Here is a 25,224-nt window from a genome sequence, read left to right on the forward strand (position 1 = left end):
AAGCTGTGTTGTAAAATCACATGACTCAGGCCGATCTCTGGCTGTAACTGTGAGTCAGGGCAAGGGTTTGTTTGCAGACCGGTCACTCCTGCAGCTATTCAGCATTACTACTGGAGACCTACCACCTTATTGCTCAGATGAAACTGTGTGACTTAGGAGTGTCACAGTGACACGGTCATAAAAACTGCCTGCTTCAAGGAGCAGCTCCACATCTAGTGGTATAAAAAGCAGGAGTTCCACTAGTTATGGCTGTAATGGTTTCATGCCTACGATTTGGCTTATGCTACGATCACAAGGCAGGAGGGCTGCAGCAATGAGGGCGATGCCTCCAAATGTGCATAAACAAATATATGTAAGCCTGGCACAAAGGTGTTTTTTTTTTTTTTGTTTTTTTTTAAATCAGTCACTCGGCTGTCCCCTGGAGAAGCTGAAGAGCGATCGGCTCTCATAGGTTGATGCCTACGACAGCCAATCACGGTGATTGGCTGACCCCTGGGGGGAGGGGCCACAGTAAAAAGAAAAAGTAAAATTTAAAAAGGACTATAAAATTAATAAAAAAAAACATATGCCCAGAGCAGGGACAAGGTCCTCCAGCACCCAAGGCTGAGACACCAAAGTGCGCCCATCCATCCCTCCCACCCCAGCCGTCACACACTGATTACTATTAGACTAAGAGGGCCACAGGGCCCACAACCTCCCCAACACCTTAATATCTAGTTATCTGGCTTGCAGTCACTGCTATGTATCCCCTTTTCTTATTTCTTTCTGCTTCATACACAATTAGGAATGACAGCTGAATGAATTGTGCACCCCCTCCTACACTGCGCCCTGAGGCTGGAGCCTCTCCAGCCTATGCCTCGGCCCGGCCCTGCATATGCCTGCAGCAGCGATCAGAGAGCCCACCAACAAAAGGCTCTGTTGGTGGGCAGAAAAGGAGGAGGAGAGGGGGGGGAATCATTTGTGTGCTAGGTTTGTATGGCTCTGTAGCTAGCCCTTAAAGCTGCAGCGGCCTAAATTGTCAAATATTGCTTGGTCACTAGGAGGTGTAAGCCTATGGTTAAACTAACTTTTTCAGTACTTTACAATTGAAAAAGTACCCAAGCAGTAGGTTTAAAAAGTGCTATCAAAATTATCTTGAGTATTTTGTTGCTTGCTGGTGGTATGAAAGGCATTTTATGACAGTGTGATACGATCTCTGGAAAAGTGAATTGCATATGGGCCTGAATCCATTACTATGCTGCAATCATTAGTAATTTAAAATGTTTGACAAGAGAGAAGCTTTTCAAGCGAGACCGGCAAAAAGGCACAGGAAATTTGGGCGCACAATGCACCGCCATAGGCTATAGCAACGCTCCGACAGTAATGTGAGTGCCATCAAAAGACTGACCCCAAATTGCTATAAAAACAGCTTTGGCCGCCAGCAAAATAGAACCACCTCCTCCTCCTCCCATGCACAATACTAAGAGCTCTGGAAAACGCATGTTCAAATCTCTCACTGGGCTGTCCATTGGTCCGTTGATTTAACCAATGCGAAGCCTTCCTGAAAAGGATTCCTCTTGGTCAGGTCACAAGAACCAGAGGCCCTGTAGACAGATTCGAAGATGGTCAATACCGGAACTCCCATCTCTCTGTTATAGCTGCATATCGGAGACCCCTGGCAAAAACCTCTTTGAATTTGCTGCCAAGGTTTCCCATCGGTCTTTGTACTGACCAAATGGGATTCCTCAGCAGAAAGCCAAGACTCGTGTGCATTGCAGGGGCGATGGGAAACTTGTTTATAGAGTCTCAGCATATGGAACTGAATCACTGCCCTGAATGCCTGTGAATAGAGTTGGGCCGAATGGTTCGCCTGCAAACGGTTCCATGTGAACTTCAGTGGGTCGCGTTCGCGTCCCGCAGGCGAAGTTTTGCGGAAGTTCGGTTCGCCCCATAATGCACCATGAGGGTCAACTTTGACCCTCTACATCACAGTCAGCAGGCCCAGTGTAGCCAATTAGGCTACACTAGCCCCTGGAGACACTCCCCCCCCCCCCCCCCCCCCCCCCCCCCCTAATAAAAGGCAGGCAGCGGCGGCCATTAAGCTCACTCATGTGCCTGCGTTAGTGAGAGTAGGGCGAGCTGCTGCCGACTGTCTCTCATAGGGAAAGATTAGTTAGGCTTAGCTTGTTCCTGGCTGCATACCTGTTCTGTTCAGTGAGCTCAGCCCACCATACCTGTTCTGTTCAGTGAGCCCACTGGATACCTGCATACCTGTTCAGTGAACCCGCCACTGCATACCTGTTCAGTGAACCCGCCACTGCATACCTGTTCAGTGAACCCGCCACTGCATACCTGTTCAGTGAACCCGCCACTGCATACCTGTTCAGTGAACCCGCCACTGCATACCTGTTCAGTGAACCCGCCACTGCGCATACCTGTTCAGTGAACCCGCCACTGCGCATACCTGTTCAGTGAACCCGCCACTGCGCATACCTGTTCAGTGAACCCGCCACTGCGCATACCTGTTCAGTGAACCCGCCACTGCGCATACCTGTTCAGTGAACCCGCCACTGCGCATACCTGTTCAGTGAACCCGCCACTGCTCATACCTGTTCAGTGAACCCGCCACTGCGCATACCTGTTCAGTGAACCCGCCACTGCGCATACCTGTTCAGTGAACCCGCCACTGCGCATACCTGTTCAGTGAACCCGCCACTGCGCATACCTGTTCAGTGAACCCGCCACTGCGCATACCTGTTCAGTGAACCCGCCACTGCGCATACCTGTTCAGTGAACCCGCCACTGCGCATACCTGTTCAGTGAACCCGCCAGCGCGCATACCTGTTCAGTGAACCCGCCAGCGCGCATACCTGTTCAGTGAACCCGCCAGCGCGCATACCTGTTCAGTGAACCCGCCAGCGCGCATACCTGTTCAGTGAACCCGCCAGCGCGCATACCTGTTCAGTGAACCCGCCAGCGCGCATACCTGTTCAGTGAACCCGCCAGCGCGCATACCTGTTCAGTGAACCCGCCAGCGCGCATACCTGTTCAGTGAACCCGCCAGCGCGCATACCTGTTCAGTGAACCCGCCAGCGCGCATACCTGTTCAGTGAACCCGCCAGCGCGCATACCTGTTCAGTGAACCCGCCAGCGCGCATACCTGTTCAGTGAACCCGCCAGCGCGCATACCTGTTCAGTGAACCCGCCAGCGCGCATACCTGTTCAGTGAACCCGCCAGCGCGCATACCTGTTCAGTGAACCCGCCAGCGCGCATACCTGTTCAGTGAACCCGCCAGCGCGCATACCTGTTCAGTGAACCCGCCAGCGCGCATACCTGTTCAGTGAACCCGCCAGCGCGCATACCTGTTCAGTGAACCCGCCAGCGCGCATACCTGTTCAGTGAACCCGCCAGCGCGCATACCTGTTCAGTGAACCCGCCAGCGCGCATACCTGTTCAGTGAACCCGCCAGCGCGCATACCTGTTCAGTGAACCCGCCAGCGCGCATACCTGTGCAGTGAACCCGCATCAGTGCGCATACCTGTGCAGTGAACCCGCATCAGTGCGCATACCTGTGCAGTGAACCCGCATCAGTGCGCATACCTGTGCAGTGAACCCGCATCAGTGTGCATACCTGTGCAGTTAAGGGAACCCACCGCATCAGTGCGCATACCTGTGCAGTTAAGTGAACCCACCTACCTACGTGAGTGCACGCAGTGTGATATACCACTCCGTGCATACCCGATATGGACAAAACAGGTAGAAGAAGAGGTAGTGCCAGAGCCAGAGGAAGGCCACCCGGCAGGTCTGTGCTAGGTCGTGTAAATGTAATTTCGTGTGGACCTGGCCCACAGTACAGTGCTCGGAAGAAGGCACGTCCCATCACCTCCCAAGATTGTCAGGACGTGGTTGAGTATTTAGCGACACAGAACACCTCATCTTGCTCAGCCACCAGCGCTACTACTAGCACCACTTCCGCTGCATTTGACACTTCGCAAGAATTATTTAGTGATGAAATCACTGATGCACAGCCATTGTTGTTACAGCCAGATGAATTTTCACCAGCTCATATGTCTGAGTTACGCAGCAACACTATGGATGTAACGTGTAAGGAGGATGAAGGACCTACTGATGGTGCATGTTTGGATTTTTCTGAGGCAAGCGAAGCTGGGCAGGATGATTACGATGATGACGATGATACGGATCCTCTGTATGTTCCCAATAGAGGAGATGAAGAGGGGGACAGTTCAGAGGGGGAGTCAGAGAGTAGTAGGAGGAGAGAAGTTGCTGAAAGAAGCTGGGGCAGCTCTCCGTCAGAAACAGCTGGTGGCAGTGTCCGGCACCATGTATCGCCACCTATGTACAGCCAGCCAACTTGCCCTTCAGCATCAGCTGAGGTCCCCATAGTGCCCACATCCCAGGGTGGCTCAGCGGTGTGGAAATTTTTTAATGTGTGTGTGCCTCAGATCGGAGCAAAGCCATCTGTTCGCTCTGCCAACAAAAATTGAGCCGTGGAAAGGCCAACACTCACGTAGGGACAAGTGCCTTACGAAGGCACCTGGAGAAAAGGCACAAACAGCAATGGGATGGCCACCTGAGCAAAAGCAGCAGCAGCACACAAAAGAAAAGTCACCCTCCTTCTCCTCTTCCTCCTCCATCAGGTGCATTATCTGCTTCTGCCGCTTTCTCCCTTCCACCTTCACAGGCACCCTCCTCCACTCCGCCTCTGCCCTTGAGCGCTTCCTGCTCCTCTGCCCACAGCAGCAGTCAGGTGTCCGTGAAGGAAATGTTTGAGCGGAAGAAGCCAATTTCGGCCAGTCACCCCCTTGCCCGGCGTCTGACAGCTGGCGTGGCGGAACTGTTAGCTCGGCAGCTGTTACCATACCGGCTGGTGGACTCTGAGGCCTTCCGTAAATTTGTGGCCATCGGGACACCGCAGTGGAAGATGCCAGGCCACACTTATTTTTCTAGAAAGGCCATACCCCAACTGCACCGTGAAGTTGAGGCAAGTGGTGTCATCTCTTGCGAAGAGCGTTGGGTCAAGGGTACACCTGACCACGGATGCCTGGTCTGCCAAGCACGGGCAGGGCCGCTACATTACGTACACAGCCCATTGGGTCAACCTGGTGAACGATGGCAAGCAGGGCGCAGCTGACCAAATTGTGACACCTCCACGGCTTGCAGGCAGGCCTCCTGCCACCTCCTCTCCTCCTGCTACATGCTCTTCGCTGTCCTCCTCCTCCTTGGCTGAGTGGCAGTTCTCCTCTCCAGCTACACAGCCCCAGCTCCGCAGGGCCTATGCTGCATGCCAGGTACGACGGTGTCACGCCATCTTAGACCTGTCTTGCCTAAAAGCGGAGAGTCACACTGGAGCAGCTCTTATGGCTGCTCTTAAGAAACAGGTGGATGAGTGGCTGACCCCGCACCACCTGGAGATAGGCAACGTGGTGTGCGACAATGGCAGCAATCTGCTTGCCGCTTTGCAAATGGGGAAGCTGACACACATACCCTGCATGGCACATGTCATGAATCTAGTTGTTCAAAGATTTGTGTCATAGTACCCTGGCTTATCGGATGTCCTGAAGCAGGCCAGGAAGTTCTGTGGGCATTTGAGGCGGTCTTACACAGCCATGGCACGCTTTGCGGAAATTCAGCGGAAAAACAACTTGCCGGTGAGACGCCTGATTTGCGATAGCCCGACTCGTTGTAATTCGACCCTGCTCATGTTCTCCCGCCTGCTAGAACAGAAGAAAGCCGTCACCCAGTACCTCTACAACTACAGTAGAATGAAACAGTCTGGGAAGATGGGGATGTTCTGGCCCGACAACTGGACACTGATGAAAAATGCATGCAGGCTCATGCGGCCGTTTGAGGAGGTGACCAACCTGGTGAGCTGCAGTGAAGGCACCATCAGCGACTTGATTCCCTACGCTTACTTCTTGGAGCGTGCTGTGCGTAACGCTTACTTCTTGGAGCGTGCTGTGCGTAGAGTGGCGGATGAAGCTGCGAATGAGCGTGACCAGGAACAGTTACGGCAGGAACAGGCATGGGACCAATTTTCATCAGACCCAGCTTTTTCCTCAACACCTGCGGCAGCACAGAGGGGGGAGGAGGAGGAAGAGAAGTCGTGTGCAGAAGACGAGTCAGACTCAGAGGATGATGAGCAAGGTGTTTTTTTGGGGGGAGGAGGAGGGGACGGCGGCAGGAGAACAACCGCAGCAGGCGTCGCAGGGGGCTTGTGCTGCTCAACCTTCCCGTGGTATTGTCCGCGGCTGGGGGGAGGAGGTTGACTTACGTGACGTCACTGAGGAAGAGCAAGAGGAGATGGAGGGTACTGGATCCGACTTTGTGCAGATGTCGTCTTTTATGCTGTCCTGCCTGTTGAGGGACCCCGTATAAAAAACCTCAAGGGGAATGAGCTGTACTGGGTGGCCACACTACTAGACCCTCGGTACAGGCACAAAGTGGCGGACCTGTTACCAACTCGCCTGAAGGTGGAAAGGATGCAGCACATGCAGAACAAGCTGTCAACTATGCTTTACAATGCCTTTAAGGGTGATGTGACAGCACAACGCCAGCAAGGTACCACTGCCACTAATCCTCCTCCCGTGTCCACGCAGTCAAAGACAGGACGCTCCAGCGATCTCATGGTGATGTCGGACATGCGGACCTTCTTTAGTCCAACGCCTCGCCGTAGCCCTACCGGATCCACCCTCCACCAACGCCAGGAACGGCAGGTAGCCGACTACCTGGCCTTAAGTGTGGATGTAGACACTGCTGTGAACAGCGATGAGGAACCCTTGAACTACTGGGTGCGCGGGCTTGACCTGTGGCCAGAGCTGTCCCAATTTGCCATCCAACTTCTCTCCTGCCCTGCCGCAAGCGTCCTGTCAGAAAGGACCTTCAGCACAGCTGGAGGCATTGTCACAGAGAAGAGAAGTCGCCTAAGTCACAAAAGTGTTAAGTACCTCACCTTTATCAAAATGAATGAGGCATGGATCCCGGAGGGCTGCTGCCCGCCCCAAGACCAAGTCAGTCCCCGCACACACAGCATCTCTGCCTGCACGCCGCGGTGTGACTGGCTGCCTGGCCTGCCCCAAGAAGACTAAGTCGCTCCCAGTCCCTCCACACAGCATGTCTGCCTGCAGGCCGCTTGACTACCTTCTCCGCCACCACCAACAGGGTCCGGGACTCCAGGCGGATTGCTGAATTTTTTTAGGCCGCTGCTAGCAGCGACCGCTGTAATAATTTTTCTGGTGCGTATACATGACTGCCTATTTTTTTCTGGCTGCACTGCGGGCAGCTGCAACAACAAAAGAAAAGGCATGTACATGCGCCCATTCCCCTTCGTGATCATTACCTTGCCGTGGTGAAGGGGCTTGCTTATCACAATGAAGCAATGACCAGCGCCTAGATGAGTGTCTCGGGGGGCACACCCACGATAATAAGGTCGTTGCCTCATTGTGGTCAGACCAAATTTGATCAGCTGGACAGTCACTGTTCTGTCATTCACCTACATCAGCCAGGCGACCATATGGGCTGTAAAGCCACCAAAACCTGCACTCTCGCCATGGTGCGCACCAGTCCAGCACGGCTGTCACTACACAAACAGCTGTTTGCGGTGCGTTACACGGTGAGTTTGGTGTGTCAGTGATTTTTCCCGGGGACTTTTGGCATGTATCCCACTCCTCCACCTGGGGGTCCAGGTGTTAGACCCATTGAAACATCTTTTCCATCACTTTTGTGGCCAGCATAAATTTTTTTTTTTTTTTTTCAAAGTTCGCATCCCCATTGAAGTCTATTGCGGTTCGCGAACTTTTACGCGAACCGAACCTTCCGCGGAAGTTCGCGAACCGAAAATCGGAGGTTCGGCCCCACTCTACCTGTGAATATGAGCTGGTAAATTGTGTTCTGTGCATGCACTATGATGTATTCTGGCCTCTCCCGCTGGTCTGACGCCAGAGGACTTCCCTGTCACCTTCTGCAGGTTCTTCTCATGACGTATTCGTGTGGTTTCTCAGGGAAGTTTAGACATCTTTCCCTCTGTTCCAGACGTGACTAGCTATTCATAGCAAGTTTCACTTAAAGGGGAGCTCAGAACTTACTCAGAAGCAGGATATCATTCTATCAAAACCTTATGTGGCCTAATGCTTGTGAGAAACAAGCAGCTCTTTCTAGACTCTGAAAGTCCTTTGGAAGTCACAGTAGCAATAACATCTGTTGGCCAGGAAGGCCAGGCTTTTTTACTGCTTACTGTAAGTGATGGCAACATAGGTGAAAAATAATTTATAGCTCATTTTACTCTGGGATAAATGTATATGTTTAATATATAAGTATTTAAACGTTTACATTTTTTTTTCCCTCGATAGTGGTCCTTTTTAAGCCTTCTAATTGGCCAAAAAGGTTGTAGTAGTAATACACCCAAACTATCTGAAACCTAGTGGTTCTAGAGGGCGCTGTCCACCCAATCACGTTAGCGGAGTTTCGCTATGGACTTTCTCACTGGTTCACCCCTTAAAGTGAACCGAGCACCTTTTTTTCACTCAGGACATTTCTATAGCACATGAAAAATGTATGCCGACTATCTGTTTCATTATTAAAATAAACTTTAATTTTTACCTTGTATTTTACATTCAAAGTTGTTAAATTGGCCTGTTTGAGCAGACCTGCCGACCGTCCCCATCCGCAGAAAGTTCAGGAACCTCTAATTGTTTTATTGAGCTAATTACCAAGAGGTAAACCATGCCTTTCATCAGCAAAGAGGGTGAATAATTAGGAGTGTGTTTTCAAAGCCATGCTTTGAAAACACACTCCTAATTATTCACCCTCTTTGCTGATGAAAGGCATGGTTTACCTCTTGGTAATTAGCTCAATAAAACAATTAGAGGTTCCTGAACTTTCTGCGGATGGGGACGGTAGGCAGGTCTGCTCAAACAGGCCAATTTAACAACTTTGAATGTAAAATACAAGGTAAAATTAAAGTTTATTTTAATAATGAAACAGATAGTCGGCATACATTTTTCATGTGCTATAGAAATGTCCTGAGTGAAAAAAAGGTGCTCGGTTCACTTTAATCATAGTAGCTCCGACTCGTTTGAAGAAACGCGAGGACCAGTTTTGGGTCCAAACTATGAACACCATAAAGTGTGCAGTAAAGTGACTCTAAAGGAGAACAACCTGTACAGTTAGTCAATTTTCCTGTACAGTTAGTCAATTTTCAGTGTCTATTTCCTCTTGCCACCCCGCTTTCCTTGAACATGTTTTGTTTTTTTTGTATCTCTAGTGTTGGCAGCAGTTACCGCCATAAATGTGCAGACGCCCCAAAAAGTGGTTGAATCCGCCCGAGGAAAAAGCGCCAAGTTGCCGTGCTCCTACCAGACCACCGCAGCGAACACCAATGGAGGCAGCGCTATATGGAGGAAGCTTGCAGATGATGTACCTCCCCTTTTTGTTTTCTATTGTAACATTTAACTGAATCTGTTTGTATAATAGTCCTTAAAGGACAACTGCAGTGAGAAGAATGTGGAGGCTGTCATATTTACTTCTTTTTAAAGTGGACCTGAACTTTTGCACAGGACACAGGGAAAACGGAAGGGAAATGCACCCTGTATGTATTTGGAGTTTAGCCTGTCTAATTCTCCCTCATCTTTAATCACAAGTGTAATTTTGATCTCTCAGCTGTCAGCGCAAAAAGTCGGCAATTTTGGCAGACACAGCTAATCTGTAAACACAGGATGTTAACCCTTTCTCTGCTTTTTATAAAAGCAGGAAGTAGACAAACTGCAGATTTATGTATGATATATATGTAAGCTGTAACAAATGTTTTCCTTATTATACTGCTGCTTATCTTTTACAGCAGAGAGGAAGTTCTGAGGTCGGGTCCTCTTTAAAAAAAATGCCTGGTAGCTCTGCTGATCTATTTGGCTGCAGTAGTGTCTGACTAACGCCAAAAACAAGCATGCAGCTAATCTTGTCCTCTGGTGGTAATCGTGTGTGTGTGTACATGCTATTTGCCATAGCTGCCATGCATATATATACTTTGCAGTTGATTTTTGTAATGTTCTATATTTATATGCTGTGCCCCTTTAAATTCTGTTCAGCAATTTTATCATGCGTTGGGCTAGGCGCCTGCGATGTCTGGCTGTGTTGCAGGGCGCTTGCCGCTCGCCGATGGTTACGTGGGCGGTCTGTTTACATTCCGCCCACGTGTAATGTTGTAGGTTGGCTTGAGGGGTCGGGTAAGGCTAGTGGTTTCCCATCAGGTCCGCTCCAAGTATATATATATTATATACTGTAACATGGACATAAACCAATCACATTGTACTTCTGCCTTTGGCAACCAATCCCCATACGTCCTGCCAAGTGGACCCGATAGGGGACTACTACTTGATATGCACAACGTGTGCAACCAATGGGAGCCTTGTGCTATACGGCTGTGGTGCGGTGCTATGCGCCCGCTGCACCGCCGCTCAGACAGACCGCCGACCAATGAGGAAAGGGAAGATGGACAGCATCATCATGGTCATGCCCCAACTTGGAGCGGACCTGATGGGAAACCACTAGCCTTACCTGACCCCTCAAGCCAACCTACAACATTACACGTGGGTGGAATGTAAACAGACCGCCCACGTAACCATCGGCGAGCCAGACATCGCAGGCGCCTAGCCCAACGCATGATAAAATATGCTATATAAGGATGATGATATTTGGGTTAGACAATGACATCGCTTGATAAATAATGATATATAATATCAGAAACACCTGATGTGCTGCATGCTTGTTCATGGTCTATGGCTAAAAGTATGAGGATCAGCAGGATAGCCCGGCAACTGGTATTGTTTAAAAGGAAATAAAAATGGCAGCCTCCATATCCCTCTCAGTTCAGATGGCCTCTAATAATTCCGTGATCTGCCTGCCTCCATCTCTAATGCATTTTAGCGTGTTTTAAGCCCAATCTACACGATACGATCCTTTGTACTATTCGATTAAGATTCTATTTACGATCCAATTAAATCCGACATGTCCGATCAGGATTCGATTCGCCATTGTTTTGCAATGGCAAATCGAATTGAATCAAATTGAATCTCGATCGGACGTGTTGGATTTAATCAGAACGTAAATAGAATCGTAATTGAATCGTACAAAGAATAATATCGTGTAGATTGGGCTTTAAGGTGGCCACACACCATACAATTTTTTAAATATCTGTTCAATTTAAGAATTTCAATCAATTTTTCTGACTGATTGTAAGATTTAAAAAATATGACCAATGTACCACACACCTATGTCAAATTTTTTCCCAATTATGATAAAAATGATTGGAAACTCTGGCAAAATTGCTAGGGTGTGTATATTAATAAATTGACAATCTAACACACACCATACAATCTTTAGAATGATTGGAGAAAAATATCTGGCATTCCTAATCGATAAAAATCGAAGCAAACAGGAAATCCGATCAGATTTTTCAGTCGAATGAAAAAAAAAAAAGCTTTTGAGGGTTTTTTTTTTTTCAGGAGATCCAATCGTTTTTATCGAATTGCTATAAAGTCGGATCATTTTATTGTATCGTGTGTGTGTGGCCACCTTTAGGAGAATTTTGCCCGTCCTAAATGACAGGCTGAGATCACTGCATGTGGGCCGTAAAAATACTGTGCGTTATCCCTGTTCTGTGCATAGTGCTGACATCACCAGCAAGATGGCAGCTCCCGTGTGTGTGTGTGGTGCTGTTGGTATGAAATAATGATAAAAGTTACTTCTAGATGCTGATAGTGTCACAATCTGTTTCAGACGGAAGTCATAGCCGCATTCTTTGGAAACGTCAATCACAGTGACTCCGCCTATGAGGGGAGGGTGTCCTTCACAGGCAACGTATTCACCAACGATGCATCCATTCTCATTGAACAACTAGCAATGAGCGATAATGGCACCTACCAGTGTGAAATAACCATACCTGTGGACCGGACGGGGACCCGGCAGGCCAAAATGGATCTCATCGTCCTAGGTAAGGCTCTCTAGGCTGAAGTACGACCAGAGTCGGGACAAGGGCCTCGATTCATCAAAACTTATCGAATCAATTACCGACCGCTCAGTAAAATGCCGAACTCGATAAGTTGATTTCAGGATTCATCATAGTTATCTACAGCTGTTAGCGAGCATTCGGTAATGATGCGATAAAACAGAAGAAAGTGCAATTCATGAAAATGAAAGTGGGTGTGGTGTAGCGTTACATTTAGGATTAGTCCTCTCCTTCACTGCACTGTCGTTATTCCTGTCAGATCATTGCTGACAGAGAAGATGGAGCCATTGGAAGTGGTTATGTATCAGCTGAGAGTGATTCATAGGCGCAGAAGGGCAACAATAAGGTCTAGAACCAGATCAATTTGCAAGAGAATGGATTTATTTGCTATACCAGGACATTGGCAATTTCGGCATTTCTCTTGAATCCTCTTGGAACACAGGCAGTGCTAGGGTTAACTAAATTGCTACTACTTTTTTATTTTTTTATTTTTTTTTTCTCCTTCAGAACAATATCCTATCAAGTTATAGCTGGCAAAATTGTGGGATTGTCCCAAGCCACCTCCGGAATCCTGGTCCAGGTGTTCAGCTCTATTCGGAATGTTGCTACGTGGTGTTCAGAGGACTGCCTTTTTACCCACAATTCCACGGGAATCTTATGGCCTTGTGTTAAATTACTGCTGTAAAATGGAAATCTCGACACGTTACCAAATGATTACCACATTATTAACGATATTTTATCGAAATCACATCGAATGCGGAAAAACCTTGATGAATACAACTAGAAATCGATAAACTTTGAATTCGGCAATTTAACAAACTGGAAAAAGTTATCTCGAAGACAATGATGAATCTAGGCCAAGGTCCGTACAAGAGGAATCGGCACAAGAGACTTGGGCGCAGGATACAGCCGGTATATGGCTGCTCCTGCACAAATTCCCATCGATGTTAAATACTATTCCCCCTCCAGACCGCCATGGATGGTGGGGAATGAAATAATTCGGCATCCAGCAATTGCTGGAGGCCGAATTATAGTTTTTTTAGAAGTAACTTCAGGCCCGTCTTCTGACAGCACCGACGTTACTCACTGCTGCACCCAAGTCTCCTGCGCTGGAATGGAAGTGTTTAACTCCAGCACCCAAGGCTGAGACACCAAAGTATGCCCCTCCATCCCACCCACCCCAGCCATAACACACTGATTGCTATTAGACTATGAGGTGTCCATACATGGTACAATTCTTTTATTTATTTTTTTATTAGATAATTTAGTTCGATTTTTTTCGTTAGATCGAATATAAAGATTTTTCCAGTATGTCCGATCAGATTTTTATAATAATCGTTCACATTTCTTGATCAAAAAAAAAATTTTCAACTTCCATTCAATTCGATCATTTAGACTGAATAAACGGGAAAATCGAAATGTTTTTATTGTATCATGTATGGCTACCTTTAGAGGCACCCCAGGGCCCCCAACACCTTAATCTCTAGTTATCTGGCTTGCAGTCACTGCCATGTATCCCCTTCTCTTATTTCTCTCTGCTTCAAACACAATAGAGGAATGATAGCTGAGTGAGTTGTGCGCCCCCTTCTACACTGCGCCCTGAGGCTGGAGCCTCTCTCGCCTCGGCCCGGCCCTGAGTACACTAATCAACTGCTTTTAGGACACAGTGACTCAGCATGGATTCTTCTGAGCAGTCTGCAAACCTGCAGGCTTGTCTAAAGGTGGCCATACATCAGGGGAGTTGGCGGCCAATCGACCATCCGATTTTATTTATTTATTTTTTTTATTGTTTTTGTTTGTTTTTTTTTGTTTATGAAAGTCACTGCTGCCAAGTGCATGCCCAATCGACAATGTGACCAATTTTGAACCGAAATGCTGCAAGATGTAGGGTTGACTTGCTCGATTTGGTGTTTGGTGGTAACGGCGAGCGTTATCGGGATGAGCGACAAAACCCCCAGCTCAGTTTCCCTAGTGTATAAATATGTGTGCAGATACATTACCTGTCCTGTGTCGCGGTGCCCGTCCGTCTTTCATTAGCTCCATACATGCCGCCAGGGCATAGCATGCTGGCGTGTGACGTCTCGCAGTTCGCACCCCCCCGCAGCGGCTATGGAAGAGTGGCGGATTGAGAAGACTGCAGGACAAGTAATGTATAAATGCACACACATACATGCACATGTATACATTAGCGGAACAGCGGCGAGGTGGCAGACGCTGCGGACTCGGCTGATTCCTGAGAGATTTCATGCTGAAAATGATCGGGAATCGGCCTGCTGTGTATGGGCAGCCAACAGATCTCTCTATAATCAGATTCGATCAGAGAGAGATTTGTCTCTTGGTCGAATCTGCCCATCATTGCTACATGTATGGCTACCTTTAAGTATATAGCATATGAGTTCCTCAACAGACAATGGAAGGGAATCATTACTGCTTAACCTCCTTAGCAGTAACCCCGTGTGTGACACGGGGTAAGCCGCCGGAGGGTGCCGCTCAGGCCCTGCTGGGCCGATTTGCATCATTTTTTTTTCAAACACGCAGCTAGCACTTTGCTAGCTGCGTGTTTGGTCCAATCGCCGCCGCCCGCCGCAGATGCGCCGCTACCCGCCGCTAAACAGGGCCCCCCCCCGCATACCTCTTGCGCAGCCTGGCCAATCGCCGCCAGGCTGCACTATGGGGTGGATCGGGACTCCGTGTGACGTCACGACATCGATGCCGTCACTCCGGTCGTCGCCATGGCGACGGGGGAAGCCCTCAAGGAAATCCTGTTCAGAACAGGATTTCCTTATGGGCAAGCGGCGCAGGCGGCGATCGGAGGTGACGGGGGGACGCCGCAGGGAGGGGGGGGAAGCATGTAGCTAGCGCTAGGCTAGCTACATGCTTAAAAAAAAAAAAAAAGAGAACCTTAACTGAGAGGGATATGGATGTTTCCTTTTAAACAATACCAGTTGCCTGGCAGTCCTGCTAATCTCTTTGGCTGCAGTAGTGGCTGAATCACTCACCTGAAACAAGGATGCAGCTAATCCAGTCTGACTTCAGTCAGAGCACCTGATCTGCATGCTTGTTCAGGGGCTGTGGCTAAAAGTATTAGACACAGGATCAGCAGGAAAGTCAGGCAACTGGTATTCTTTTAAAAGGAAAAATCCATATCCTTCTCAGTTTAGGTTCCCTTTAAGGAGCGTACACACACGCCATACTTCAGCAAAGGACGGGTTCGTCAGACCCTCCCACTGGGCGGACATTCTACCGACCATAGGACGTGTATGCGCTGTCGGCAGACTGATAAGACTGTTTCTGACAGATCCGCTCAGCGGGAGGGTCTGATGGACCTGTCGTTTGCTGAAGTATGGCGTGTGCACGTGACTTTAGATCCGCCCATACTTTGCACTGATGAAGTCCCAACAGACTGAAACAACAATCTGTAAGTTGCGTTAGGCCTGGAATCCACTATTCTGAATCTGCAGTGCTTGTTGATTGGCAAAGTGCAGCAATAATGGAACCCAATAGGGGTGGTTCCACTTGCAGCGCTGCAGTCGCGGAATGATCACAAATCTGTGCAGTAGCCAAATTGCGATCGCTTTTGAAATCGCGGATGCTTTACAATTTCCCATAAATGACCATAGCAGGTCCCAGGCCGTGTGAAATGTGATGGATACCTATTACCCTACCCCAGTGTTACATCTGCTTTACTTGCCTCCCCTTGGTGACCCTCGGACAGCCTGGTGGCCTGTACTGCTAGGGTCAAAACCAGTGTGGCCATCAGGATCTTCACACCCATGGCCAGCATAGCCACAGACACCTGATCTGGTGGACCGCTATATCGGAAGGAGGGAAGGTTATTAGTTGATGGGGGGGGAACACCACAGCTCTGCGGGCACAGGGGCTGCACCCTATGGTTATGTTCCTGGCCGTGTAACATGGGGTAAAGGTGTGCTATAAAGTAGTTCTATATTTTAATATTCATTCACTGGCTGGAAGTAATGCATTTGGGGGAACAACTTTTTGCTCATGTGAAGCTGAATACTTAAAGAGAACCTGTGCTAAATAAAAAACCCTCTGTGGCATACTTGCCTCGGAAGGGGAAGCCTTAGGGTCCCAATGAGGCTTTCACGTCCTCTGTAGCTTTGGGGAATCCAGCGCTGGCTCCCCCGAACCCGCCCCACCCCCCCCCCCCCCCAAGGGTGCGCCGGCTATATTTACCTCTCCGTGATCTTGAGCAGGCACATTAGCTGCTCTTCGTTCAGGTAAGGCGGAAATGGCGAACCTGAACGTGTCCACTCTACTGGGAAGGCGCAAAGGACTCGCGTCTGGGCAGTAGAGCGGATGCGATCGAGTCGGGATATTTCCGCCTCAACCCAAACGGAGAGCCAATAGTGCGCCTGCCCAGGATTGCAGTAGGTAAATATTTACCTCGTCGTGGTATGGGGTGCTGCAGCGCTGGATTGCTGGGACGGGGAAGGATGGGGGGAAGCTTCGTTAGGATCTAGAGGCTTTCCCCTCCCTAGGTACGTATCCCCCAGAGGTTTTTTTCTTTCATTACAGATTTTCTTTAAAGTTGTCTACATTTCCCCCCCCCCCCCCCCCCCTCAGGAGTTTATTGGAATAAAGTGGGGTTGCTGAAAGGGTTGTAAAGCTTTGTTCACATTATAGGCGTTTTTAGAAAAAATTAAGCGCAGGCGTTTTTCAAAAAACACAGAGAAAGCGGTTACACCATGTTGTGCTATGGTGTCATTCCGTGCGCTGTCAGTTTTCAAAGCGGTGCTTGAGCCATTTTTAGGGCGTTTTTGCTATCATGGGAGGTATAGGAAAAATGCAAAACGCTCACAAAACCGCTTTGTGGAGCGATGGAGTCGCGTTTTTAAGAATAAATCCATTTGATCTGGAAAAGCATAAATACAGTTCACTTCCTGACTTGCATCAGGGAGTGAATTACCAAAACGCTCGGGAAAAATGCGTCGGAAACCGCTAACCCCCCCCCCAAAAAAAAAACGCCCACCCAAGCGCCGGGAATCGGAAAGAAAAAACGCCTCAAAATAAGCCCACTGTGGACGGACATGCAAGCTGAACGCAATGTGAACAGGGCCTCAATGAGCAGGCAATAGAGACCTACAAAACCCCACCTTGGCATATCCCAACTAACTGGCCATTGAGAAGCTAATCATTTTGGCTTGCATGCAAAATGTATGTAGTTTTGAACTTGTCCAATCAAAATTGGGAGGTAAGGGCATTTCATTGGTCCAGTTCCATGCTGAATGTAATTTGAATGTAACTTGCAGCTTTATCATCACAATGGAAAGTATGCTTGGGTAAGTAATACAGGGTGTATTTTCCTTCCCCCTAATCTGGGTGGTATTAGATTACCCCGGTTTCCATTAAGTTTCTCACTGTGTTAACTTCCATGTGTCTACAACTAGGGATGATCGATGAGACGCAAATATTTGAGTTCATGCAGGATTATGTAAATTTTTATGCAAATATATGCAGCTTGAAAATGGACCAATCAAGTCTCACCAAGGTTTAAGCCGATTGGTCAATTTTCAAGCTGTATATACTGACATAAAAATGTACAACAGCCTACTGTAACGATTGGGTGCTGCAACTCAGACGTCTGATTATTTGTGATCTGCAGAATCACCAATAATACAGACGCTATACCTGATTATGTGGTGATCTGCAGTATCACCAATAATACTAGTATAGCTAGCTGAGAGTAAGGTGTGGTGTTTGGTGCAAAGCAACAGTATAGACTTCTCCAGAGGAGCTGGAGGGTCTACCAAAACAAATAACAATACCTTTACCAGAAGAGCTGGCAAAGTACTAATAAAGAAAGAGTTAACGAAGTTTGGCCAAACCTTACCAGAGGAGCTGGTAAGGTACTAACAGCAAAAATGAGTGAGTAGTTTAACTAGACCTTGCCAGAGGAGCTGGCAAGGTACTTTCAGTCACTAGAGCTATGCAAGGAAGTCTGAACCTCACCAGAGGGGCTGGTAGGTTCTAATAGCTAGAGCACCTCACCAGTGGCAAGGGCCCACTGGTGAGTAGAGTAGTCAGACAGGCAAGGTTCAATAACGGGCAGGTAGAGCGAGTACAAAATCGTCAGGCGAGAGAGTAGTTAATATCAGGCAGAGGTTCAGCAACTTGTCAGAAAGGCAGAGGTACAGAATCGTTTAGCAATAGCAAGGTCAGAGAGTAGCCAGAATCATACACAGGTTATCAGAATACAATGTAATAATAACTAACTATAGATAGATGTATATCGCAAACACTGCATATAGATCTATCATCAACAGGAACCTCACTAGGTCTGAGCGCTAACACGAGTGTATTCGCAACAGCAGACGAGTTGCCAATGATCTGTGAAGGCTTAAGAAGCCGAGGAGAGCCCAGCGCCACGCCCCTAGCAATCAGCCAATCTGAGCGGCGCGAGTCACTCCTAACCTCAGCCGACCGGCAGGTCAGCTGACGCGCCTTCTTCCAGCATATCGTCCGCGCGATAGAGACCCTATGAGCAAGAGACAATGCAGTTCCCGGCGTGCTAGACGCCGCCGGGATGGATAAGGCCTGTGAACAGGGAACAAAGGTGGCTGCGGGTATAGCCTGCTTATCCGCACCCGCCATAGTTTCAGATGTTACACCTACCATCTTTCTTTTTCTCTGACTGTCACTCACACGCATCAAACCCAGCCTACTAATCTTCCTCATCCTCTGATTGCCCATCATTCACAAGCACTCATCTTCAGCTACTCACTATTGACAGCAATCTCCTCTTCTCAAACTTATTATTTTAATTTTCCTTTTTATTTTGTCAGTGGCTCCATCCAAACCGGACTGTGCTATTGTGGGGTCAGCAGAGTATGGGCAGGTCATCAAGCTGACTTGTTCCTCAAGAGAGGGATCTCCAGTGCCGGCCTATGCTTGGAAAAGCTTCACCCCTCAAGACGTCAACCGCCCACTGCCGCAAACAGCCGTCATAGGTATGTATGTGTGTGTGATGTTACTTTGGTCATACTGCAAATAAAAGAAATTAAAAAAATGTATTTGATTCAATGTAAAAAATGTTGTGCGCATACCAATAATATGGTAAAATACAAACCTATTGGGTAGTGATGACTCAGATTGGGCGAGATTGGCATGGTGGTAAATTTTCTGTCGAAATTTGCAATTCCGATGCGAAATTTCACACTGCCGAAAATTAATTTCACACATAATCGTAATTAATATTAGTATTTATATAGCTCTGACGTCTTCCGCAGAGCTGTGCAGAGTCTTGTCACAAACTGTTCCTCAGAGGGGCTCACACAATCTAATCCTACCATAGTCCTATGTATATGTATGTATCATGGAGTGCATTTATTGTAGTCCAAGGGCAATTTTTAGGGAAAAGCCAATTAACTGTATGTTCTTGGAATGGGTGGGAGACATCTCAAGCTCACTCCAACCTGAATTATCGCAAATTCTTTCTGTTTTAAGAAAGCAAATTTTTGTTTTGCTTGGAATGTGGGAGGAAACCTGAGTGACTGGAGGAAACCCATGTAGACACTGGGAGAACATACAAACTCTGTGCAGACAGTTCCCTGGCTGGGATTCAAACTGGGGACCCAGCGCTGCAAAGTGAGAGTTCAAACCACTACGTCACCATGCTTCCCCGTCCTGCTATAATTAGGATGCATACATTTCTCAATGACTCCTTTTTATCATTTTGTCATGCCCATAGACCTAGCTCTTAACTGTCCCTCTTTTAGGGAGACAGTCCCTCTTTGGGGACCCTGTCCCCATCCCTCTTTCTTGTTCATTTGTCCCTCTTTCAGGACTAAAGTACAGATCTATGTACTGTAAATATATGTATTCTTGCACTGAAAAAGTGTTCAATTGACTAAACTTTATTCTCATCCTTCAAATTGATGTATTTCTTATCTGCAAGTGTTAATATGAAAATTAACAATGGTTAATTTGCATATATTCAGCAGTGATGCTCTGGGAGACATCTCGAGCTCACTCCAACCTGAATTATCGCAAATTCTTTCTGTTTTAGGAAAGCAAACTTTTGTTTTTCTTAATATGAAAGGAAATGACCCAGGATAGAAAGGACCAGTGTGGTTTGAATTATAAAGAAACATTTTTCTTATGAAATCTTTATAGTATACATTAGGGGTGTGGTTAGAGGTGTGGCTTAGTGTAAGACGAGTAGATTTTTTTTTTTATTTTTTTTTATTTTTTTTTTTTTATATTATACATACCTGGGGCTTACTCCAGTCCCATCCGCACAGATCACTCCCATGGCGCCATCCTCAGTCTTCTCCCTCTTTTGTACCGGGTCCTGTAACTCAGCCACTCGACGCATGCTCAGTGCGTTCTCCATCTCTCAGGCGGTGGGGAGAGTTCATGTGAGCGATCTGTGCAGATGGGGCTGGAGGAAGCCCCAGGTATGTATTTAGTTACATACTGTACATAGTTACATAGTTATTTTGGTTGAAAAAAGACATACGTCCATCGAGTTCAACCAGAGAAAATTCTTCCCGACTCCAAATGGCAATCAGATAAAATCCCTGGATCAACATCATAAGGCATTACCTAGTAATTGTAGCCATGGATGTCTTTCAACGCAAGGAAAGCATCTAAGCCCCCTTTAAATGCAGGTATAGAGTTTGCCATAACGACTTCCTGTGGCAATGCATTCTACATCTTAATCACCCTTATTGTAAAAAACCCTTTCCTAAATAAATGGCTAAAACGTTTTCCTCCATGTGCAGATCATGTCCTTTGAGAAGGCCTGGGGACAAGAAGCTCATCCGCCAAGCTATTATATTGCCCTCTGATGTGTTTATACATGTTAATTAGATCCCCTCTAAGGCATCTTTTCTCTAGACTAAATAAACCCAGTTTATCCACCCTTTCTTGGCAAGTGAGACTTTCCATCCCACGTATCAATTTTGTTGCTCGTCTCTGCACCTGCTCTAAAACTGCAATATCTTTCCTGTAATGTGGTGCCCAGAACTGAATTCCATATTCCAGATGTGGCCTTACTAGAGAGTTAAACAGGGGCAATATTATGCTAGCATCTCGAGTTTTTATTTCCCTTTTTAATGCATCCCAAAATTTTGTTAGCTTTAGCTGCAGCGGCTTGGCACTTTAAAAGTTGCTCATCTCTGGTTTACTTTGTTTCCCTCTTTTTGATCTCAGTCAGGAGAGTGATGCATTGTGGGAGAAATCATATGCTCACTCCAACCTGAATAATCATGAATACCTACTTTTTTTAAGAAGTCAAACTTTTGCTTTGGAGTAGTCTGAAAAGACAACTTTAGTGAGAGGTATATAGAGGCTGCCATATTTATTTCCTTTTAAACAATACCAGTTGCTTGGCTACAGCAGTGTCTGAGTCAGAAGAGAAACATGCATGCAACTAATCTTGTCAGATGAGATCTGACAATAATGTCAAAAACGCCTGATCTGCTGCATGCTTGTTCGGGGTCTATGGCTGAAAGTATTATGCTGGGAATACATGTCTTGATTCTGAGCTGATAAGATGGTTAGCTAGATAATTTCCAACATGTCCGATCACCGTTTGATCGTTTTGCCGCTCGATTTGTCATTGAAGTGAATTGAAAAAAGATAAGAAAAAGTGGAAGATAAGAGGATCTTATCTTCAAAACGGGCGTAGAATCGAGCTCCAGAATCACCCCGTGTAATCCCAGCATTCGAGTCAGAGGATCAGCAGGATAGCCAGGCAACCAGTATTGCTTAAAAGGAAATAAACATGGCAGCCTCCATATACCTCTTACTACAGTTGCCCTTTAAGTGGTAGGGATATGGAGACTTCCATATTTATTTAAACAATGCAAATTGCATGGCTGGCCTGCCGATCCACCGCTTCAATTACTTTTAGCCATAGACCCTGAACAAGCATGCAGATCGGTTGTTTGACCCAAGTCTGACTGCATTTGCCTCATGCTTGTTCCAGGTGTGTGATTCAGACACTAGTGATGCATGAAAGATCAGGAGGATGCCAGGCAACTGGTATAGTTCAATAGGAAATAACTATGCTAGCTTCCATTTACCTCTCACTTCAGTTGTCCTCGAACTGCGCTCCAGTCAACTGTCAGCGACTGCCCACCACTGTATCCTTCCAAGTTTGGCCTTGTTGTGGTTATGTCAAGCTGAAGACTAGTAAGCTGCTACCCATCACTGGATCTTACAGAGTCCAGGATGGGTGCTGTTGGTGGGGGTGGGGCAAGGAAGTGTAGCTATGGGAACGGGGTTGGGCTGGTAGCGAGGTTGGCTACTATTAGGGCTGAATCTATAAACTATTAATCGCAGCACTCTACTAGTGAAGGTCCTTCCTCTGTCGCTGCCATATAAGCTGTGACCTCATGAGCCTGGACAACCAAGGGGGTGTCGGCAGGAAATCTGTCTTCAGCTTAGTGCTCGGTGATTCTTCGTGGTGGAGTGATGGCCCCATTAGAATGTACCCATGTATACAGAGGAATAGCCAGGCTTTTCAATGCCCAGACCAAATTTATATTTAGCGCCCCCCCCCCCCACCCCCCCCCACCCCCTCTGGACAGCAAGAAAATGGGCATTGACACGCTTCAGAACATGGTTGTGATCATGGATGTGGCCAAATGTACAAATGCTGTTTAGATAGCCAGATGTGAACCCCCCCCCCCCCCCTGTAGATGGAACAGATGTGCCCTCTTTACGCCACTGTTTAGATAGCGGAGTGTGTGCCCTCCTTCCCATGTTTAGATAGCCAAATGTGCCCTTTCCCACTCTATAGATAGCCAGATGTGTCACTTCAGATAGTAAGATGCGCCCCCCTTTAGATAGCCAGATGTGTTAACAGCAGAAGCATCACCAGCTGCACCATTCCAGTTCTCACGCATGTGGGGGTGTGGAAGCCAAACTGAGCGCCCACACTGTACTGCACCCGGGGACATATGTTCCCCCTTGACCCCCATAGCTACGCCTCTGCCTATATAGTCTAAAATTGTTGCGTTGTCACTTTTGTCATTTGAAACTGTCATTTTTGTTTTTTTACCCCAAGAGGGAGGAGAGCTGACTCTGAAGAACATCTCTGCGGACACCTCCGGATTCTTCATTTGCACCTCCACCAACAAAGTGGGAAGCGAATTCTGCAATATCACCCTGGCTGTGATGCCACGTAAGGATCCTACCTATATTCTCTGCCCTAATCTTGCCTTTCAGTAAATGGATGTCTCCTTTTGAGTGTGATGTAGTAGAGCTGTTTAGATATTTGATAAATATGTATGTAAAGGACACACCTTTCACTAGAACAAATAAGACAGCAGGCTGAATACAAACAGGTCAAATTTGGCATGGTCAAAAACCTTCTGCAGTGACAGCTGTGCCAGACAGCATTATTGCAGTGCGATTTGGCCAGAGACAGGATGTGGTCCTCCAGCACCCAAGGCTGAGACACCAAAATGCGCCCACCCTTCCCTCCCACCCCAGCCGTCATACACTGATTGCTATTAGACTAAGAGGCACCCTAGGGTCCCCAACACTTTAACCTATTGCCGACTGCGCCATGCCAGTGGGTGTGGCCGCGGCGGCATCCTCAGGACCGCCTAACGCCAATAGGCATAAGGTCTTTGGGGGCCCGCTTTGCAGGAGATTGCTCGCTGATGCATGCGCATCTCCCCTTTGTAGGCGGAGCGGAGCCTCCCAGCGGAGAGGCTGTTAGACGGCGAAACCGGCGTCTAATTACCTTGTACAGCGCTGCGATCCACAGCAGCGCTGTACTGGGAACAGCTGTGTGACATGGCTGTCCCCCTGGGAGACCTGACACCGATCACGCTGATTGGCTGGCGGAGGGAGGGGAGAATAAATAGAAACTAAAAAAAACACAGGGAAACTTATTAAAAAATGACATAAATATTTATAAACAAACATATGGTGGGCGATCTGACCCCATCAACAGAAAGCTCTGCGTTGTGCGGCCCTGCAGCAAGGCCTTAAAGCTGCAGTGGCCTATTTATAAAAAAAATGGCCTGGTCTTTAGGGGGGGGGGGGGGGGGGGGGCGTTAACACTGTGGTCCTCAAGAGGTTAATCTCTCTAGTTATCTGGCTTGCAGTCACTGCCATGTATCCCCTTTTCTTATTTCTTTCTGCTTCAAACACAATAGGGGAATGATAGCGGAGTGAGTTGAGGGCCTCCTACACTGTGCCCGGAAGCTGGAGCCTCTCATGCCTCGGCCCTTGATTCGAAGGGGGGTTGTAGGTTCATGTAGGGTGAAGTTTAGGGTGCCAGGACACCTGTGCCTATAGGCTCTTGTGATGTAAATCCGGGCCTGTAACTGGCTGGCTCAATCTTCCAGGGAGGTAGGCTAACCTATCACTCTTTATTTTAACCTTTTTAATGTATATTTTTTTTTTTTTTTTTCCATTTTGAGCACATCCTTCCAAAAATTATCAGAAGAAATGTGTTCTTTATACAGAACTACTAACAGAGTTCTCCTTTAGTAGCAGTATCGTAAAGAATTTTTTATTTTTATTTTTTTATCCATGAATTTGATTTTTGTTTTCTACACATTTGTTTCCGTAGCTTCCATGAACATTGCGCTGTACGCGGGTGTGATCGGTGGAAGCTTGGCGGGAATCATCGTTATCGGTATCATCGCTTATTGTTGTTGCTGCCGGAACAGAGATGAGAAGGACGATTATGAAATGGCGTAAGTTATCAAGCAAAAGCTTGTGGGCCTGCACTATCCACCCAACACGTGTATAGACCACAATGAGAATTACACCACCAAAGGGAAGAGTGGACAAATCACAGCACCATCTGGTGGAAAGTTGTTCAATTACAGCTACATTTCAAGACGTTTCAACCATATAAAACCACCTAAAATTAGAATATAATACAAAAAAATACTACTACCACCCAGTGTAGTATTGCTGTATTCTGCAGTTCATTGCACTACTGTCTAGTACAGGGGTCTCCAAACGTTTCGGGTGGAGGCCGGTCAACATACTTCAGACTGCTGGAGGGCCGGAGTATACATAAAATGATGTAGAAGTCTTTGCGGGCCAGACAGTGAAGAATACCCTGGTGACAACCTGCAGTCCAATTGGAAAGCGGTGTCACCGACTGGATGTGGAATTTGATTGGTAACCAGCGAATTACTGCTTTCTGGCTTCCATGTGGATGGTTGGTGCCAGCAATGCCACCAATAATTAAAGATGTAGCTGACCGCATCTATAAGTAATACATTTT

General features: G+C 47.4%; 1 protein-coding gene across 2 annotated transcripts in view; it reads left to right on the forward strand.

The window, feature by feature from the left end:
* Nucleotides 1–25,224, forward strand: part of GPA33 (glycoprotein A33) — a 53,241-nt gene that overhangs the window by 22,559 nt on the left and 5,458 nt on the right. For both annotated transcript variants that reach the window (XM_068270832.1, XM_068270833.1), the window contains exons 2-6: nucleotides 9,261–9,412; nucleotides 11,768–11,981; nucleotides 18,803–18,967; nucleotides 23,035–23,151; nucleotides 24,556–24,682. In XM_068270832.1, coding sequence (XP_068126933.1) covers nucleotides 9,261–9,412; nucleotides 11,768–11,981; nucleotides 18,803–18,967; nucleotides 23,035–23,151; nucleotides 24,556–24,682 — 775 coding nt within the window. The remainder of the gene's footprint in view (nucleotides 1–9,260; nucleotides 9,413–11,767; nucleotides 11,982–18,802; nucleotides 18,968–23,034; nucleotides 23,152–24,555; nucleotides 24,683–25,224) is intronic.

Source organism: Hyperolius riggenbachi, chromosome 2 (assembly GCF_040937935.1).
Source record: "Hyperolius riggenbachi isolate aHypRig1 chromosome 2, aHypRig1.pri, whole genome shotgun sequence".
NCBI classification, from domain to species: domain Eukaryota; kingdom Metazoa; phylum Chordata; class Amphibia; order Anura; family Hyperoliidae; genus Hyperolius; species Hyperolius riggenbachi.